The sequence below is a fragment of the Salmo salar genome, chromosome ssa26 (genome assembly GCF_905237065.1).
Source record: "Salmo salar chromosome ssa26, Ssal_v3.1, whole genome shotgun sequence".
NCBI lineage: Eukaryota > Metazoa > Chordata > Actinopteri > Salmoniformes > Salmonidae > Salmo > Salmo salar.
The window spans coordinates 2,160,582-2,182,165 of record NC_059467.1 but is presented as its reverse complement, the minus strand read 5'-3'; the positions used below and the strand labels follow the sequence as shown (position 1 = coordinate 2,182,165).

The 21,584-nt window shown below is 40.7% G+C and overlaps 2 protein-coding genes across 4 annotated transcripts; one reads left to right on the top strand and one right to left on the bottom strand.

Annotated features, from left to right (window-relative positions):
* Positions 1-792: 792 nt before the first annotated feature.
* dok2 (docking protein 2) lies at positions 793-15,433 on the top strand. The gene is given in 5 exon segments (NM_001140184.1): positions 793-881; positions 5,344-5,652; positions 6,397-6,508; positions 13,442-13,617; positions 14,039-15,433. Coding segments are annotated over 5 exon segments (1,650 nt in total). The 5' UTR covers positions 793-821; the 3' UTR covers positions 15,032-15,433.
* A 2,382-nt stretch (positions 15,434-17,815) lies between these two features.
* kazald3 (Kazal-type serine peptidase inhibitor domain 3) lies at positions 17,816-21,126 on the bottom strand. Of its 3 annotated transcripts, none has more exons than XM_014174835.2 (4): positions 20,260-21,126; positions 19,524-19,684; positions 19,128-19,275; positions 17,816-18,981 (listed from the first exon to the last, which is right to left on the bottom strand). In XM_014174835.2, exons 1-4 carry the CDS (start codon positions 20,780-20,782, stop codon positions 18,893-18,895), a joined length of 921 nt encoding a protein of 306 aa, XP_014030310.1. In that variant the 5' UTR covers positions 20,783-21,126; the 3' UTR covers positions 17,816-18,892. The 3 variants fall into 3 exon arrangements, with proteins under 3 accessions (XP_014030310.1, XP_014030311.1, XP_045564791.1); XM_014174836.2 differs by having other exon boundaries at positions 17,816-18,978; XM_045708835.1 differs by having other exon boundaries at positions 17,816-19,275.
* Positions 21,127-21,584: the final 458 nt, after the last annotated feature.

Genomic DNA, 21,584 nt, shown 5'->3' with positions numbered 1-21,584 from the left:
GGAAGGGGGGGCCCGAGTGAAAAAGTTTGTTAACCCCTTACAGTTTTTTGCTAACATGACCCAAATGTTGCTTAGATGATGGAAAATTTACACAGGAAGGATGCAATAATTTGACCACAAAGTCAGACGGGTTGTGAAATGAAAATAATTGTACAGAATTTACTAAATGTAGCCTATACCAATAAGGCTATAAGATTATTCAATTTTTTTGAGCCATCCTGCTACACCAATTATATTTTACTTATGAAAGGTGGCACTTGTACATATATCGTACTCTTGATATTGTTTTTATGGAACATGCAAAACATGTAATATGTAACATTCAAAACAATTGTGTCTCTTGTGATTGAGAAACAAGAGGTTCACACACACACACACACACACACACACACACACACACACACACACACACACACACACACACACACACACACACACACACACACACACACACACACACAGGGTGGCAAGTAGCCTAGTGGTTAAAAGAGTTGGGCCAGTAATCGAAGGTTGCTGTTTCGAATCCCTGAGCCGACTAGGTGAAAAATCGTTGATGTGCCCATGAGCAAGACACTTAACTCTAATTGCTCCTTTAAGTCGCTCTGGACAACAGCGTCTGCTAAATGACAAAAATGTACCACACACACACAGTGTTTTAGTACTGAACTGCTGTGTTCTGTGATGCAGCTGCGCATACAGGAAGTCAACATGACAGGGAACTTGAGGGGTTTGCGTCATTTGTAGATAGATACCACAAGCAGGGCGTCGTGTTGAACAGACATAAAAGTGGAGAGGAGTAGGGGCAACAGAGCTGGTACACCATGGAGGAGGACATCAGGAAGAAAGGAATGCTCTACTTACAGCAACATAGGTTTGGCAAGGTAAGATCTGCCACAGCTCCTTTGTGGCACTCTCCTCAGAGTCTCTGTGTGGCCTGAACACACTATATTAATATGTGTTGCTTACTCACACACATAAACTCAATGGCTTCTGCCTTCTCGATATCATGAGCATGAGTCATCTATCAATCTAATTAGTGGTATTGTTATCATGTAAGAAACAGCTGCTAATTGATTGAGGTTGGGAAATCATCTACACTGTAAAACAAACAATCTAGTTGTTTCAAGTATTTATTATTTAGTAAATGGTTCCACAGCCTTTTTTTGGTTTACTCCACTTTTTGGTCCAAGTGTTACCTGAACAAAAAAATTGTTGGCCCAAACTTGAGAAAACATAGGCAAAAATTCAGCCAACTTAAAATGATGTGTTTGCTCAAATTGCCTCATATGTTCATTAAACTACAAATTAACCCCAAAAAAGCTGTGGAATTAGCTATACAAACACACAGTGTTTTTAACATTAAAACAGAGTAATATGCCCCACCAATATTATACAACTATACAGAAAAGCGCAAAATTGCTGAAATAAGTAAATCAAAACAGTGATGAGAGAATAGTCAGATGAACTGATAATTGCCATACATGGTGGCGTAGCAGGAAGATCTAAATGCCATGTGAGTTCAAATCCCAGGTTAGAACATGTTGAATAATATAATTACTATATAAATGAGCATGCACAATGTAATCATGTATGTCAAAGTGTGTACAATATGAAAGTTAAAAGCACTTTGTGTGTGTGTGTAACTAGTTGCACAGCCTTTTTTAGTTTTGATGCCAAAATAATAATTTATAGTTGAATGAACATATGAGACAAGTTGAGCAAACACATACAGTTGAAGTAGGAAGTTTACATACACCTTAGCTGAATACATTTGAACTCAGTTTTACACAATTCCTGACATTTAATCCTAGTAAAAATTCCCAGTTTTTGTTCAGTTACGATCACCACTGGCTCCAGGTCATCTATAAGTTTTTGCTAGGTAAAGCTCCGCCTTACCTCAGCTCACTGGTCACCATAACAACATCCACCCGTAGCACGCGCTCCAGCAGGTATAGCTCACTGGTCATCCCCAAAGCCAACACCAACACCTACTTTGGCCGCCTTTCCTTCCAGTTCTCTGCTGCCAATGACTGGAACGAATTTCAAAAATCGCTGAAGTTGGAGACTTATATCTCCCTCATTAACTTTAAGCATCACCTATCTGAGCAGCTTACCGATCGCTGCAGCTGTACACAAACCATCTGTAAATAGCCCATCCAATCTACCTACCTCATCCCCATATTGTTTTATTTACTTTTTTGCTCTTCCACGCACCAGTATTTCTACTTCATCATCTGCACATCATGATCTGCACATCACTCACTCCAATGTTAATTTGCTAAATTGGAATTACATTGCTACTATGGCCTATTTATTGCCTTACCTCCTCACGCCATTTGCACACACTGTATATAGACTTTTTCTATTGTGTTATTGACTGTACATTTGTTTATTCCATGTGTAACTCTGTGTTGTTGTTTGTGTCGCACTGTTTTGCTTTATCTTGTCAAGGTCGCAGTTGTAAATGAGAACTTGTTCTCAACTGGCCTACCTGGTTAAATAAAGTTAAATAAAAAATCAAATAAATAAATCAAACAAATTAGCATTTGGTAGCATTGCCTTTAAATTGTTTAACTTGGGTCAAACATTTCAGGTAGCCTTCCACAAGCTTCCCACAATAAGTTGGGTTAATTTTGGCCCATTCCTCCTGACAGAGCTGGTGTAACTGAGTCATGTTTGTAGGCCTCCTTGCTCGCACACGCTTTTTCAGTTCTGCCAACAAATTTTCTATAGGATTGAGGTCAGGGCTTTGTGATGGCCTCTCCAATATCTTGACATTGATGTCCTTAAGCCATTTTGCCACAACTTTGGAAGTATGCTTGGGGTCATTGTCCATTTGGAAGACCCCTTTGTGACCAAGCTTTAACTTCCTGACTGATGTCTTGATACAATATTTCCACATAATGTTCCTGCCTCATGATGCCATCTATTTTGTGAAGTGCACCAGTCCCTCCTGCAGCAAAGCACCCCCACAACATGATGTTGCCACCCCCCGTGCTTCACGGTTGGGATGGTGTTCTTCGGCTTGCAAGCCTCCCCCTTTTTCCTCAAAACATAGCGATGGTCATTATGACCAAACAGTTCTATTTTTGTTTCATCAGACCAGAGGACATTTCTCCAAAAAGTACGATCTTTGTCCCCATGTGCAGTTGCAAACCGTAGTCTGGCTTTTTTATGGCGGTTTTGGAGCAGTGTCTTCTCCTTGCTGAGCGGCCTTTCAAGTTATGTCGATATAGGACTCGTTTTACTGTGGATAAAGCTACTTTTGTACCTGTTTCCTCCAGCATCTTCACAAGGTCCTTTGCTGTTGTTCTGGGATTGATTTGCACTTTTCGTACCAAAGTATGTTCATCCCTAGGAGACAGAACGCGTCTCCTTCCTGAGCGGTATGACGGCTGCATGGTCCCATGGTGTTTATACTTGCGTACTATTGTTTGTACAGATGAATGTGGTACCTTCAGGCGTTTGGAAATTGCTCACAAGAATGAGCCAGACTTGTGGAGGTCTAAAAAAAAATGTCTGAAGTCTTGGCTGATTTCTTTTGATTTTCCCATGATGTCAAGCAAAGAGACAGTTAGTTTGAAGTTAGGCCTTGAAATACATTCACAAATACACCTCCAATTGACTCAAATTATGTCAATTAGCCTATCAGAAGCTTCTAATGCCATGAAATCATTTTCTGGAATTTTACAAGTTGTTTAAAGGCACAGTCAATTTGGTGTATGTAAACTTCTGACCCACTGGAATTGTGATACAGTGAATTATAAGTGAAACAATCTGTCTGTAAACAATTGTTGGACAAATTACTTGTGTCATGCACAAAGTAGATGTCCTAACTGACTTTCCAAAACTATAGTTTGTTAACAAGAAATTTGTGGAGTGGTTGAAAAACAAGTTTTAATGACTCCAACCTAAGTGTATGTAAACTTCCAACTTCAACTGTAGTTTTAAATTGACTGAATTTTTGGGCCAACAATTATTTTCTAGTTCTGGTAACACTTGAGTAAAGTTCAGTAAATAAAAAAATGGCTGTGGAACCAGTTACTTAATAATAATACTTTGAATCAACTTGATTGTTTTGTAGAATATTGCTAACACTCATCAAGAAAGACAGTATAATGATGTTGCCACACATGATTGAAGAGAGAGTGTTAAATACCCTGCTGTGTTGTCCAGACTTTGCCAGCTTGTAGTCCTAGAATTCGGAAATTAGTTACCTCTAGTTCGTTCAGTCATCCCTATGGTGAAAATGAATGGGGAAAGAATAGGATTTTGTGATAAACGCTGAAAATAAGGTCTGAGGTTAACATAGGCTGAGGAGATCTTATACGTTTTGTTTTATGAGATAATATCAGCAAATTAAAGCCTTCATAATTCATAAAGGTCATGTTATGTGCTTTTTTTAATTGACATAAATGCTTCAAAATTCACAAAAAGTTACATTAGCTGATGAAAATGATCTCAGAACAAAACGTATAAGATCTCCTAAGCCTGTCTTTACCACAGACCTTATTTTCGGCATTTATCCAAAGCCCCTACAAAAATGACATTCATTTCCCCATGGCAGAGTTAGTTACTACAAAAAGATGCAATTACTATTTCTCTCTTTTACACACATATTTATTTTTTCACAGTTTTCAATCTCTTCATGAGACGTTTGCCTTGAGATAGTCATCTGTTGGAATCACCAGCGGTATTTATCCAGTTATAAAGACAAACAGCAACCAATAACTTTTATGTGGTAAAGCTAAAGATTTCCATAGTTCAGTACCAGAGACTTATGTAGATTAAGGAGTTTGTTTAGTTAAACCAGGGGGAATAACCTATAGTTAAGGTCAATTTCCTGTCAGGCTAGACTTTCCTGACGTGTTTGTATTAGCTCCAGGAGTAGTATTGCGGGTCTCAGACCAGTCTCGAAATTCCCCATAGAGGGTTTTGTTTTAATGGTGCAATAGCAGCAGTAGCAGCCAATCTGCATAACCCATCTCCACTGTGGTAGACTAAATCAATCGCATTTCTTTGTAGTATTGCAAAATATTTAGTTTTTTAAAGGGGCTTCACAGAGCAAAGCATCCAAGTTTTCCCCTCCACAGTATTGAGCAATGCCATATGAAGAGCAGTGTTGACAATGGATTCAGAATGGTAGATTCACTTTATCTTCCTCTTTTCACCTGCTGAACCAGTTGGATACTGTCAAACCTATTCCAGGCTATAGGAAGTGAAACTAGTAATAGGGTTTACAGTAGCCTCATGAAACACGCAGAGACATCCCTTAAAATATGAATATTGGCCTTCTGTGCCTCTGTTGCTGTCTGACCCCATGCTTTGTCTACTCCCCTACAGAAATGGAAAAAGGTCTGGTCGATCCTGTACAGGGAGAGTACCTGCTCCATCTCACGCTTGGAGTTCTTTGAATGCAAAGATGGTGCGAGCACCCTGGAGAAATCAGACAAAAACCTCCGCAAGCAGCAGGAGAGCAAGAAGGTGATCAAGCTAAGCGACTGTATCCGGGTGTCAGAGGTGGACATGGAGGGCTCCCCGAAAGACTGTGGCCAGTTCCATGTGGAGACTGCAGACAAACTTTTTGTGTTTGCTGCGGAGATGGTCGAGCTGGACGACTGGACACAGAAACTGTGCGAAATTGCATTCCCTGTACGTTCAGTCAGATCCCTTGTTCTGTCAGGTTTGATTCTGCTTAAAAGTAGAGGGATCACACTTTATATGATGCTGCATGTCCAATTCATGTACAGTTCAACATAGGGCTGGGGACCTAAATCATAACTGATATACTGTAAACATGCATACAGCAAAATATGACATTACACTTATGACAACAGATATGACATTACAGTTCAAAATATTTTTGAAAAGCAAGCAGATAACTCAGGAACTCAAAACTGTCATGCTATAAAAAAAATACTCTGTCACACACTGGCTTCTGAGGGTTGACTCTACCATCATGTGAAAAACAGTAGCAGGGTTTACCAAGAAAACCCACTAATTTGAAATGTTTTTAGCTGACTGCTGAAGAGTAATGGCTCACTCAGCTTGTGTTTTGAACTTAGTTAACAGTCTCTCCCTTATATGCTTTGTATTAGCAAAATACAATTCAGGAGGACAAAAACAGTGCCAAAGCAGTAGCTAGCCCACATTATCCATCATCCAACTAACACTGGTGAAACAGCTGGTACAGATCTAGTGCTTAGTACACAAGTGAACACTGCTAAGTACACAAGTGAACAACTGCTAAGTACACAAGTGAACACTGTTATTATTACGCACAAGCACAACCAACAATACAAACATTCCAAAGCCCTGCAGTCTGTTTTCTTCTTCCAATATGTGGAAATGTTGACGTTCACTGTATGTTTCTGATGGTATATTTGACCAATGCAGATGAACTGGGGTGAGAAAGGAGGGATGAAACGTAACAGTATGCAGCGATCAAAGGCAGATGCTGCAGAAATGGGGATGGAGGACAACTCTCTGTACAGCAGAAGAGACAGTGGTAAGTCTTGCTATTTACCCCATGAAGGAAAACGAAATAATTGTATTTAGCAAGACACATACACCCTTGCATGCATGCATGCAAGCACGCACGCGCGCACACGCACACGCACACACACACACACACACGCACACACACACACACACACACACACACACACACACACACACACACACACACACACACACACACACACACACACACACACACACACACACACACAGGACATTCTAAAATAACTGCAGAGAAAAGTGTCACTTATACTGTATGTCCACATACGTAGCACTTGCTGTGGCCCACTGTATTTAATACAGCCCTGAGCTCTTTCAGGTCATGGGACACTGTTCTTTGACATTCATCTAATGTCTTGTAATTAGAGGATAAAGGTGCCTGACGTGACTCAACTCATCACCACTCTGATCAGTTACTGGAGTGTATCCTGGAGTGTATACAGAACTCAAGTTGAAGAACCTAGGGCTTTAAATAAGTAAGTCATATTGGGGTGTGTACATAGGAGCATTACAGTAACAGGACTAATTTGAATAGAGGAAGTGCTTCTTTATATTTTCTGTTTGAGGCATATGTTCAAAAAACTTGACTATACAGTATATAAAATAAAATAAAATATAAATGTCAATATATAATATAAAACCAAACTGCATTTTGTAATATATTTTCTGTGGCCTCTTCCACACAGACACATTGTGTTCATCTCTGTCTTATTTTGACTGTTATACATAGTGGAAAATTGTGACATATTTTCCTGTCTTGTGGTTGACGAGCATTGCACCATCAGTGTCCGCATGTTTGCACATTGACCACTTACTTATCAGTCAGAAGTCAGTTACATCCTGTTCTCTACTGTTTTCTGTTCCCTCTATGTTTTAAAAGCGCAATGAGGCAAATACATTACTTTTGACATATACATTTGATCTGTTAAATATCACATCCTTTCAACCAACAACATTTAGGACTGATTTCTCGGACATAGATAAGTCCTGGACTAAAAAGCTATTTCAATGGATATTCTCCATTGAGCATGCTTTTTAATCAAAGACTTAATCTGTGTCCGGTTTTTAGCTATGTTTTTCTCATCCTGGATCTTGGATATTCTTGTCTACAACTGTCATTAGTTCCTTGTTGATAAAAACTAGAACCAGATATGTCCTTAGCAGCAACATCGTAATAGCTACAGCATTGTGGCAGTGATTTGGGTTAAGTATACCAGTATCTCTATTTCTGAGTGGCTGTAACCTATGTGCAGTCAATTATTTGTAGATGCAAGTGAGGTAAACCAGAGCCTGCATTTGAGATCACAAGCTTAACAACTTCAGCATGCAACTTTCAGCTGACAGGCCTGCAACCAGTGTATCGTTCTGAGGGTAGAACACACACTCTGTTTCAGATTGTTTATGGTATTTACTGTAGGATTACAAAAATGTAACAGGATCTCTGTGTGTGATATGAATAGGCATATCTCCACTGAGCTGATTGTAGGCAGATACTGTATGAGCCAAAGCAAGCATAGTTTTATAATGTGAAAGTAGTGCTTGGGCTTCAAAAATATGTGTTTCTATCAGCATTTCACAGTATATGTAGTAGTCGTGGCACCTTGAGTTGAAATGTCTGCAGTGACTGTGTCCATTCTGAATTCTCAGTTTTTTTATTTCATGTGCCATTTTCAGTCATGCAATCCCATACCTCTCATAAACAAACAGCAAACGCATGTGGTGCACCAGGCAGAGGAAGCAACTCCTCAACCTCAACCTCTGAACCAAGCACCTGGGAAGAAATGAACCCAAAAACCAAAACACTTATCCATAGCATTTAACAGGGCCACGCTTAGTTCAATGTGCCTCCAAATAGACCTACAGACGGACGGCAAAGTATCACATGACCTGAAGGCAATGTAGAACGGAACATTTTTTTTAAAAATAAATTCTGGTGAGAAACTGGTTTAGTGGTTTAGGCTCATCCACCAGTGGCAAAGAGGTGGAGCTGAGCTACTGTATAGAGAAGTCAGCGAGTTTATTTTAAGAACAGGGTATGTCTGTCATATAGGGCTTGGATGCAACAGGAAGTCAATAGGCCCTTCTCTCTTTTTGTTGGTTGAGGAAGTGCTGAGAGGTTACAAGCCAGTGCATCTTCTCAACGAAACATCCTCTACTCAGTGCAGCAATATGTCTGTGGCTTCCTAAGACACATTTTACAAACATGCTGCTCTGCTCAGCTCTGTTACATAGTCTCTCTCTCAGGTGCTGCTCAAAGACGCTACAGTGAAGATCAGCTCAGTCAAGCGTGCTTTCAAACGAGACAAATGGATCTGTAAAAAAATGCAGCAACCCAATGGTTTTCAATGGGAGCAATGCGTTGGGGGAGGGCCTAGGGTTGTGGTGTGCTGTCAATCAGAAAAGTTGCCAAGATATGTCCGTCACAACCAATAAAAAATTTAGAACACCGTTTCTTGCTAATTATTTCTCCCCACCCTACTAAACCACTGCGTTTGACATGTCCCAGCTAGCAATGAGGAATCGGCCCAGAAGCGGCCCTCTTCCGGGGGGCCAGAACTGATTGAATCGGCCCGGAAACGGGTGTCAGACTCGGCCTGGAATCAAAATGAATGACTGCCCAGAATCGGCCCAAGTACATCGGGCCGTTTCCGTCAACCGGAATTCAGCCGACTTTGCTGGCATCTTACCAGAATCCACCCAGAAGCGGCCCGATGCAAATTTAAATAAATGTATACAAAATTACCCGATTTAGTAATTTTAAATATTACTATTATTAATTTTATACATACAAATTATACCCATCCACAAACAAAACATTTTGTGTTGAAGGAAACACCATACACTTGGTGAACGTGTCAGTGTGCATGTGCCTGGCCCGCCACAGGAGTTGCTACAGTGCGATGGGACACAGAAACAATGACAAAATATGGAAAAATAAATAATGAAATGTTAATTATTTAAAGCATGTGTAATCATCTGCCAGAGAGTAGCCCCAATTGTCCCGAGCCCCAAGTTATACATTTGGGCCAGATAACTCTCACTGTAATCAGCCCGAGCCCCAAGTAATACATATGGTCCAGATAACTCACACCGGAATCAACCCAAGCTCAATCCCCGTATCCTAGCCATAAGTAATACTCAGGCCACATGAGTAATAAGTAATACTCAGGCCCAGACTCGGGCCACATGATGTCTGACTCTCAGCCGAGTGCCCCTACTCTCAGCCGGAATCGGCCCAGATCCATTGTGCTAGCTGGGGTGTTTCATGAATTTTGGTATGAAGGCACCCTAAAGGGAAGGAATAGTGATGGATGTGACAGGTTTTCACAAGTGTCGGTTTTCATTCATTTCATCCATGAGTGGAGAGTATCTTCTTTGAAACCATGCTAACACATTGTGAGTCTGATCTACAGTATATTCAAACTCCCATTATATTAGCTCTCTCTAAAGGGATTTGGAAAATGTACGTACGTACGTACAGTACCTTCAGAATGTATTCAGACCCCTTGAATTTTTCCACATTTTGTTAGGTTACAGCCTTATTCTAAAATTGATTCAATAGTTGTTTTCTTCTCACAATACCCCATAATGACAAAGCATGATGTATGATGCTGCCACCACCATGCTTCACTGTAGGGATGGTGCCAGGTTTCCTACAGATGTGACGCTTGGCATTCAGGCCAAAGTTAGATTCTAAATACATGGCTCTGTGTAGGTCTAGGATTGGTAATAAGAATGCATTCCACTTTTCTCTCACTTAAAGACTGTTATCCAAGTGAATGGAAAACAGGAGTCATATGCCTCTGGCTGTGACTGGGATTTGATCTCCCTCCCACAGAGCAACTGAAAAAGTGCAGTGCTCTCCCCCATAGCTTATGTTCATTGCACCGACTGTAATTTGGCTTGTGTTTCATTCATCATGGGAACCACAGTAGCAGTGTTTTTTTTCCAGCACTGGAATGATCACTTTACAACTGGAATTCTTTGGGAAATCAGTTAGCCTGCAGTACAATATGCTAGGACATGACAGAGAGTCTGGTGTTGTTTAACTCTGTACTGTACAGTTGCGGCCAAATATATTGTCACACTTGCACTTTTCTTAAATAATTCACTATTTCTTCTAAAACAACTTTTTTTAAATTAAATAAAACTTGTTATTGGATTATCAAAATTGAAGAACCAATTACATTTCTGGAAACTTAAGTTTACATTTTTATTTGAGAAAATAAAGACACATGGCATGGACAAAATTATTGGCACTCCCGGGCTAGTACTTGGTTGTGCAGCCTTTGACCAAGATAACTGCAGACAAACACTTCTTGTAGCCATCAATGAGCTTGCTGCACCGTTATCCTGACAATTTGCCCCACTTCTTAACAACAAACTGCTCTAATTCTTCAAAATTTGAGGGATGCCCTCCACCAACTGCTGTTTTCAGATCTCGTTATAGCTTTTAGATGTGATTCAGATCTGGACTCTTCGCTGGCCACTCCAAAACAGTCCAACACTTCTTCTTAAACATTTCTGGCTGCTTTTCTATGTGTGTTTGGGGTTGTTGTCCTGCTGGAAGACCCACAACCTTCAATGTAGACCCAGTTTTTGGACACTGCCCACTCGGCACAAACTGGTTGAATCAATGTTATTTCAACGTAATTTGTCAACATATTGTGACATTGAATCTACGTGGAAAATACATTGTATTTGAAAAAAATGAATCAACGTAAACTTTTGTTTTGACAGTGAAATTTCAAAAACTGGATTACAGTGCCTTTAGAAAGTATTCATATCCCTTGACTTATTCCACATTTTATTGTGTTAGAGTCTGAATTCAAAATTCATTAAATAGATTTTTTTTTGTCATCCATCTACACACAATACGCCATAATGACAATGTGAAAACATGTTTTTTGAAAATTTCTAATTGCAAATGTATAAAAAATGAAATACAGAAATGTAATTTACAGTAGTATTCACACCCGTGAGTCAATACAATACATGTTAGAATTACCGTTGGCAGCGATTACAGCTGATGAGTCTTTCTGGGTAAGTCTCTAAGAGCTTTCCACACCTGGATTGGACAATATTTGCACATTATTATTAAAAAAATTCTTCAAGCTCTGTCAAGTTGGTTGTTGATCATTGCTAGACAGCCATTTTCAAGTCTTGCCATAGATTTTCAAGCCGATTTAAGTCAAAACTGTAACTACGCTACTCAGGAACATTCAATGTCATCTTGGTAAGCAACTCCTGTGTATATTTAGCCTTGTGTTTTAGGTTATTGTCCTGCTGAAAGGGGAAATTGTCTCCCAGTGTCTGTTGGAATGTAGACTGAACCAGGTTTTCCTGCTTAGCTCTATTCCATTTTCTTTTATCCCCCCCAAAAAATCCCTAGTCCTTGCTGATGACAAGCATACCCATAACATGATGCAGCTACCACCATGCTTGTATATATGAAGAGTGGTACTCAGTGATGTGTTGTGTTGGATTTTCCCCGAACATAACACTTTGTATTCATTCATCCATTCTCAGTTTTCTCCTATCACAACCATTAAACTCTCTGTTTTAAAGTCACCTTTGGCCTCATGGTGAAATCCCTCAGCGGTTTACTTCCTGTCTGGCAACTGAGTTAGGAAGGATGCCTGTATATTTGTAGTGACTGGGTATATTGATACACCCTCCAAAGTATAATTAATAACTTCACCATGCTCAAAGGAATACTCAATGTCGGATTTTTTATTTTTTACCCATCTTCCAATAGGTACCTTTCTTTGCAAGGCATTGGAAAACCTCCCTGGTCTTTGTGGTTGAATCTGTGTTTGAAATTCACTGCTCAAATTGAGGGAACTTGCAGATAATTGTATGTGTGATGTACAGAGATGAGGTAGTCTTTCAAAAATCATGTTAAGCACTGTTATCGCACACAGAGTGAGTCGAACGTATTATGTGACTTGCTAAACACATTTTTACTCCTGAATTTATGTAGGCTTGCCATAACAAATAGGTTGAATACTTACTGACTCAAGACATTTCACCTTTGAATTTTTTATTAATTTGTAAAAATGTCTTAAAGCGTAATTCCACTTTGACATAATGGGGAATTGAGTGTAGGCCAGTGATACAAAATCTCAACGGGTCAAGGGGTGTGAATACTTTCTGAAGGCACTGTATGTCATCATGGTAACCAAATTCCAACATAGACAAACTTTGTATATAATGTCAACGCAACCAAATATCAACATTTGAAGGACAGTTTGTATAAACTAATAATTTGTATGTTGGATTCACATCTCCATCAACCAAGAATGTAAGTTAAAGAATAGGACTAAATCAAATCAAACTTCATTTAAAGTGCATTTAAAGCTTGATTTGATTTAGTCCTATTCTTTAACTTAGATTTTTGTTTGAGATGGAGACGTGATCCAACAAATCCAGTAGTGTAGTGGAGGGCAAATGCAAGTAAGCGCATTTTACCCCCGTTTTTTTTTGCCAAGTTTACCCACAATTTGCAGAAAAATGCATTTAAAGTATAGGAAGAGTGACTTTTTTCACTGCACTGGCGTTCAGTGAATTCTTTTTTTACCACTACATCACTGAACATATCAATTATTAATTTGTAGACACATTGGAATTAAAGCCAGACTATGTCAGTGGCACAGATGGAACTATTCAAGCAAAAGATGCACCTCCTTCATATGTTGATATTTGGATGCATTGACAACCAAACACAATGCAATATCACTTTTGAAATACTATAAAAACTGTATTTGGGTTTACATACTTTTATCACTAGGTGTAAAAATCCATGTGTAATAAGGACACTGCAATTTGAGTCAGTGTGATACTGTTTGTGTTCAGTTAGAGCAGAGTGTCTGTCTGTTTCCCAGACTGTCTGTCTGTTACATCCTGTCTGTCTGTTTCCCAGCATTGAAGGACTTCAGGGTGGTGGTGAGGAGGACGGAGGCAGCAGAGCGCTGCAAGCTGAGAGGCCCCTGTGTTCTACGGACAGACTTCGACAGCCTCCTCCTCAAAGAGCCCAAGTCAGGAGAGGTTCTTTTCACCTGGCCCTACCGCTTCCTCCGGAGGTTCGGACGAGACAAGGTGACATCCTCATCAAACTGTCAACTACAAAAGCCCAGTAATCACAACAACATCTAAAATCTCAACAAATCTCTCTTGGAATGGTTGAGGATAGGGTTGTAAAATTCCGGTAACTTTGCAAGTATTCCAAGGTTTTCAAGAAATCCTTGTTGGGGGATTCCTGGATATCCCGCTTTTTCCCTCCTGATTTCACTAATCTTCTTACTGGGACTTCTGGAAAACCTGGGAATTTTGGGCAAGTTTTTGCAACCCTAGTTGAGGACAATTATTTTAGTGTTAAAGAAAGGCGACCCAAATACATTACAGTCTTTAAATAAAGCACAACAAGGTTTCTCCCTATGAGTGAATAGCTGATAATTATACGTAAGAAACTTTCCTTCTGAGTGAAGTCTTACGCAATCTCACACAAATTTCTTTACAGGTGACATTTTCCTTTGAAGCGGGTCGCAGATGTGACTCTGGTGAAGGTAGCTTTGAGTTTGACACCAAACAGGGCAACATGCTGTTCCAGGCCTTGGAGTCAGCCATCAACCTCCAGAGGGGTGCAGGCCTACCCCTCCGACAGGCCTCAGGAGGCCAGGAGATGGACCCTGGGCCCAGGCTCCTGCCAGCAGGGGAGCCGGGTGTTTACAGCACCGTCAATGAAGCCCTGCAGAGGGACGGATCCTCTCCCCCACACCTCCCCCAGGCCAAATTGGAGGCCCCCATGGAGAAACTCCTCACCGGGGTCAAGAGCCTGACACTGGACACCAGAGGCATTCCCTGCAAGAACCAGGTAAAGAACATCTCCAGCTGCCCTCTGATGAACAGCGAGAGTCAGACCTACTCTGAGATCAACATGCCTCTGGAGAGGAGGCAGCAGGAGGATAAGCCCTCCCTCAGCCTCAGTGCTGGACCCAACCACTCCTCCGAGGACTCAGACTACTCTCTCCCCTTTGACACCATTGCCAAGAACCTGATGGCGGACATGCTGCTTAGTGTCCACCTCCCCCTGGGGGTGGAGCCGCAAGGCTGTAAGAAGTCAGGCTGCCAGGAGGACGATGCTCCAGATCCCCTCTACGACAGCATTGATGAGTTGGCCATCCGATCAGGCCTAAGGAGGTCTGAGGGCACTAAAGTCAGCTACACGAAGGCAGAGCACATCTACGATGAGCCGGAGGGCTGTGCTGCAGCTATAGCTTTGGAGCCCAACTGCCCCACCTCTGTTTACGATGACCCCGAGGAGGTCAGAGGTCATGCATGGAAAATCATGGGCACCATAGCTGACCCCAATGGCCACGAGTATCCATACAACCCTCACGTTGATGACTACGCTGTCCCCAAGCCACCTAAGAGAGCTTTTCCGTCAGATACACCCCAACATGGAGAGGAAGAAAACTCTCCGTATGATAACGTGAGGGTGAAAATGAACTAATGTGAAAACAGAGGGCGCCCACACCAAAGATGTCATCATGAAAAGGTCTGGGATACTGTGTGAGCCCATTGTAAAACTGAATTCAGAGGATTTCTCAAGGTTTGTTGACTACTGTTCCCTGATGCTTCATAAAACCACTATGCCCAACATATTTTATTTTAGTCGTGGTTTATCGTATACCCAATTTCTGCTGTGAAGGTCTTGAATACACCTACAATAACTCATATATATGTTTTACACTGTATGCTGTTCTACAGTCTTTGGCCAGCAGGAGGTACCAACACAGCTTGACTCCAAGTTTTCTTTGTAAGTACTTTTTAATCTTTGAAGCAGGATGTTTTGTAAAAAAAAAAGTTACTTAATTGTCATAAATCTGAAAATAAATGTGATATTTAAGTCCTATGGATTTTGATACTGAATCTGTCTGCTCAGCATCTATTTAAAAAATATAATTAATAGGCGTAAAAAGTTCTGTAATACATTTGCATTATTTGAATCTCTGGGAAAGTATTTCCTGATGTTTTTTATGTGGTAGAAGTACAACGTGCCCCAGGGGAATCCTGTATTATCCTGTATATTGTACAGTGGCTTGCGAAAGTATTCACCCCCTTGGCGTTTTTCCTATTTTGTTGCCTTACAACCTGGAATTAAAATAGATTTTTTGGGGGGGGGGTTTGTATCATTTGATTTACACAACATGCCTACCACTTTAAAGATGCAAAATATTTTTTATTGTGAAACAAACAAGAAATAAGACAAAAAAACTGAAAACTTCAGCGTGCATAAGTATTCACCCCCCCAAAGTCAATACTTTGTAGAGCCACCTTTTGCAGCAATTACAGCTGCAAGTCTCTTGGGGTATGTCTCTATAAGCTTGGCACATCTAGCCACTGGGATTTTTGCGCATTCTTCGAGGCAAAACTGCTCCAGCTCCTTCAAGTTGGATGGGTTCTGCTGGTGCACTTCAATCTTTAATTCTGGATTGAGGTCTAGGCTTTGAATAGGCCATTCCAAGACATTTAAATGTTCCCCCTTAATCCACTCGAGTGTTGCTTTAGCAGTATGCTTAGGGTCATTGTCCTGCAGAAAGGTGAACCTCCGTCCCAGTCTCAAATCTCTTGAAGACTGAAACAGGTTTCCCTCAATTATTTCTCTGTATTTATCATTCCTTCAATTCTGACCAATTTCCCAGTCCCTGCCAATGAAAAACATCCCCACAGCATGATGCTACCACCACCATGCTTCATTGTGGGGAGGGTGTTCTCGGGGTGATAGGAGGTGTTGGGTTTGTGCCAGACATAGCGTTTTCCTTGATGGCCAAAAAGCTCAATTTAAGTATCATCTGACCAGAGTATCTTCTTCCATATGTTTGGGGAGTCTCCCACATGCCTTTTGGTGAACACCAAACATGTTTGCTTATTTTTTCTTTAAGAAATTGCTTTTTTCTGGCCACTCTTCCGTAAAGCCCAGCTCTGTGGAGTGTATGGCTTAAAGTGGTCCTATGGACAGATACTACAATCTCCGCTGTGGAGCTTTGCAGCTCCTTCAGGGTTATCTTTGGTCTCTTTTTTGTCTCTCTGATTAATGCCCTCCTTGCCTGGTCTATGAGTTTTGGTGGGCAGCCCTCTCATGGCAGGTTTGTTGTGGTGCCATATTTTTTAAATTTTTTAATAATGGATTTAATGGTGCTCCGTGGGATGTTCAAAGTTTCTGATATTTTTTTATAACCCAACCCTGATCTGTACTTCTCCACAACTTTGTCCCTGACCTGTTTGGAGAGCTCCTTGGTCTTCATGGTGCCGCTGGCTTGGTGGAGCCCCTTGCTTAGTGGTGTTGCAGACTCTGGGGCCTTTCAGAACAGGTGTATATATACTGAGATCATGTGACAGATCATGTGACATTTAGATTGCACACAGGTGGACTTTATTTAATTAATTATGTGACTTCTGAAGGTAATTGGTTGCACCAGATCTTATCTAGGGGCTTCATAGCAAAGGGGGTGAATACACATGCACGCACCACTCTTCAGTTTATTTTTTTGAATTTTCTGAAACAAGTATTTTTTTTCATTTCACTTCACCAATTTGGACTATTTTTGTGTATGTCCATTACATAAAATCCAAATAAAAATCAATTTAAATTACAGGTTGTAATGCAACAAAATAGGAAAAACGCCAAGGGGGATAAATACCTTTGCAAGGCCCTGTATATTTTCTTGCTTTGTCTCCTAATTCCTGCAACCTTTCAAGGAATGTCAATTTCCCAACTTTCTTTGCATCACTAAAACATAGCTCTGAAATAAAACAGGCCCTGAATGTTTATTATGTTTTCCACCCTGGTCCTGTCTGTGACTGTCAATCAAGCCAAGTAGCTATGTTTCAAGCAGACCTGAACTGCTTCCCTCAAACTTTTTTGCTTTCCTCCTTTGCCAGTAATGTATTTTCAGTGGACAGGATATTAGACGAGCTCGAGGGAACTGAAAGCCCCATGCCCATCTGAGCCTCAAACAATCCTCTTGATATCTAAAAGTTTTCCATACAGTTAAAAATGAATGGATTCCAAGAGTTGGGGAGTTACTCCTTGACTGGGGTTTTCCTCCAATGATGGGCTCTGCTTGAAATAACACAGCAAAAGAAAATGGAAGCAAACAAACAATGATATTATCTGGTTATTTCAAGAGTAGGGGTCCAGACCATGGCATTGATTTACACTAGTATGACTGTAATTACTTTAACAGTCAGTGTTGCTGAAGGGACTTTGGCACACAAATGCACGCAGAGACTGTTTGTGATTACTGTTTTTCATTTATTGCATATTTCTTTCTTCTGGGAATGCAATATGCACTCCAGTAACAGTATGTAGTAAGCCATCATCGCTTCAAAATGTACGCATTTTACATTTAATTTGTCAATACAGATTTTTTTTATCCAGATGAAAGCAGAAATCATTTGGAAAAACATATCTCCCCTTTGAGATTATTTGATATATTGTAATATTCAGAAGTAGCATAATATAACAAATCTTTGTAATATAATTTGTTTATTCATATTCATAATATATTCATAATATTCTTAGTCTGATGTTGCTTCCTTTGCGTAGATGTAGTAGGAATGGCTATATTTAGATCAAGTACAAGGTAGTCCATAATCTCTTATAAAAGGAAATGCATAGAACCTTGTTGACACAAGAACAAAGGAGTTGGTGTTTCTCTTCATGTCTGAGCTGCACAAAACATTAAAACCATCTGTGGGCTTCTCTCCACCACGACCAGAGCTGAGCTTGGCTTACTGACACATCTGCCCAAGCATTACAGCGATAGATGGAAACCTATAAACTAGCTAAAAGTACATTCCAGTTCTGAGACACAACAATGCACCTAGACATTCCATATAGAGTACATCCAGTTGCACATATTGGATGCACACATGCCAGGTTCATCCTGAGGGGATGGCTAAACCTTTTACCAGACAGTAACAGGACAACTTTCCTGCAAGACACCATTTATATGGTTTGGAATGTAGACTTATAGTCACAAGGAAAATGGGTTTGAACAGCTTTTGAACAAAGAGACATTCATTCCTTATGCTTTCAGTACAATATAGTGTACAATATAGACTTCAGGAATGATCAGTCGCTTCCATAATCAACTTCCACACATATTCACCTATGCTTTTGTTATATATCACATCCACATCTTCACTTTCACCATCTTGACTACAGATGTAGAGATGAAAACATGGGGTTAAGCTGAACAGTTTGTACAAAATCTGCATGTGCAACACTACAACAATTGTGAAGACTTTCAGGATGCCATCAGCACTTCCGTTAGTGAGGGCTGATTCCTTAGAACGGAGGACATCACTAGTAGTAATCCTCATCATACTCTCTCTCCGAGTTGCCATACTCCATCATTTCTGTCATATTCTCCGTCAAGTAGACAGACATCTCTTCTGAAAAAGTATTAGATGGGGTTATTAGCCTACACTAGCATCGTAACCAGAGGAGTCAATCTCACGTCTGTCATTTTGAGAGATTTGTGTGACAGCTGAAGAAAAATGAAATAAAGCTCTAGAACTGTCTCTAGAACTGTCATTACCTGGACCTAGAACTCCTAACACAGCCATTGCAGAGATACTGCCGAGCTCATTCCGAGCGACACAGCGGTAGGTGCCAGCATCGGCCAGGCCAGCTTTCTCGATCTGCAGCCAGCTAGAGAGCTCATACTTCAGGGGACCACCCCGAGACTGTCCAGCACAACGCAGACAAAGGACATGTTTAAGCATAGCCTACTGTTTGGGACTGAATGAATGAATGTACATAATTCTATGACACAATGTATAACATGAAATACCAAGGACCTATGCCTAATCCACACAATATTTCTGCACCATCCAAGAAGTATGTATGTTGATGGAAACATTAAAGAATATACTAAGGCAACAGTAGAGGATGGTTTTCGATGCATTGATTGAAGCCTCTAAACATGGTTCACCTGGACAGATATGTGTGGGTCATCTCCTGGAAGAATAATGTCTCTGCCATCCTTCTTCCATTCAATCATTGCCATTGGAAAGGCAAAGACCTCACAGAGGAACACCATGCTACTACCCGTAACATTCACCAGGTTCTGGGGTGGGACCTTGATGATCGGCACTGAAAAAAGAAGAGGTAGAGTTGGGGTGTTTACGAGCCAATTCCTCTCTCACACAGCTCCTGAGCAGCAAGCTTGACTCCTGGAACTGGTTAAAACAATACATCTTTCCCAATGCCTGTGCGGAAAGTACAGGCCAGCCCCAAAATCCTCAAACCTGGGGGTGGAGTAAAGATTCCTCTGGATCAGTCTCAGTGAGTTCTCTTGCTACTCTGTCAGAAAAATCTAAGACTGGTGACAGGAAACCACTTTGCCCTAATCCATATTTCATGCAACCTTTCTGACTGACTCATGGTCTGTGTCGTTTTTTTTTCCAACGTGGCAAAGTGTTACATGGAACAATAAAGTGTGTATTGTATGCAAAATTATCACGTTAATGATTATTTCGCTGGCAGATTGACTGAATAGGCTTTGTTTCTGTTTTGGCCATGATGTTAGTTTCCCCAAGTAATCTTTTGTCTACTGTCTTCCAATTTAATCACGGTTTATGAGCAATAACTGTTGATGAGTAAATGTACACTGACTGAGACAGCACTAGGCGCACATCAAAGCCATAGCATCATTATAAGCGATTTACCTGTTTTGCATGGACCTTTGCGCTTTATCTTGAGTGCTGAATTTGAGAAGTACGCTTCTTTAAACTGACAAATGTTCATGTATGTTCTGTCATCGGAACCACAAAGCGCATCTTGCGATTGACACACGCACTGCGGCTCCGCAACTTCTCCATCTCCAACATCCAAATCGTCAATTTTGCATTGAAGATCCGTCCCACAGAGACCGTAAAATACATTAAGGTCGCCAATATCACACGTCTGCCCCTCTAGATTTCCACACTCTTGGCAGCAACCACAACTGTCCAAAATGAGCCCAGCCCTGCATTCTTGTGCCACGGGACACAATTCAGGTGAGCACTCACCACAAGCAGTTACATTTCTATCAAACGGATCCTCAAATTTATCATAATCTAATGGATCGATAACGTAATCTAGTGGGTCAATACGTTTGTCAATGTCCTCATCAAACTTGTTCGGGAAGCTTTCACAAGTTATCATGTTCAGCAAAAGCATAATTCGACAAAGTATTATTTCCCATGGCATTTTGACTGACTGCTGGTCTTCTATAAAAAAAAATTATAGCACTTTTCGTTATAGCACTTTAGCAGAAAAATATAATCCACTATAGGTCTAAAAAATCATTATACAGTCCACTTCAAAGTGTATCCTTTCATTTCCGATATGATACTTCCAAATACATTCCAATGATTTGATTGGGGTTGTTCAACAACTGTTGGACAATATTTCTCCCGAAGATAGCTGAGAATGCACAGCCCAGTGCTTTACAACAAAAAACAGAATGTCATTCAACAAACCTGCATTGTAGCCTAGATTTAGGAAAAATATGATGAAGTTTTAAAGCATCCAGCAATTCCCAAGAACAGTGAGAGAAGGAACAAGGAGGATATCGGTCTATACAGTAATAATGACCAATGATTTGATAGCAACGCCCACAGACCCAGGGAAAAGTAGTTTTATATTAGATATTCGGTTTTCTCTCGCCAATAGCTATTGAGCCAAGCTATGAAAATCATAAATTCTGAATTAGGGGAGAGCAATTGAAGATTCGAAATGTATTAAATTGTTAGTTTTTTCTCACCCTTTGCCTTGATGACAGCTTTGCACACTCTTGGCATTCTCTTCCAGCGTCACGTCTGGAAGAAACCAGAAACCGCTCATCACCTGGCCAATACCATCCCTACGGTGAAGCGTGGTTGTGGCAGCATCATGCTGTTGGGATGTTTTTCAGAGGCAGGGACTGGGAGACTAGTCAGGATCAAGGGAAAGATGAACGGAGCAAAGTAAACCTGCTCCAAAGCTCTCAAGACCTCAGACTGGAGCGAAG

Coding starts and splice junctions, on each gene's coding strand:
- kazald3 (XM_045708835.1), bottom strand. CDS start 20,782: ATGCCATGGGAAATAATACTTTGTCGAATTATGCTTTTGCTGAACATG. Junction 19,685..20,259: donor CAAAGGTCCATGCAAAACAG/GTAAATCGCTTA, acceptor TTCTTTTTTCAG/TGCCGATCATCAAGGTCCCA. Junction 19,276..19,523: donor ACCCACACATATCTGTCCAG/GTGAACCATGTT, acceptor TGTGCTGGACAG/TCTCGGGGTGGTCCCCTGAA.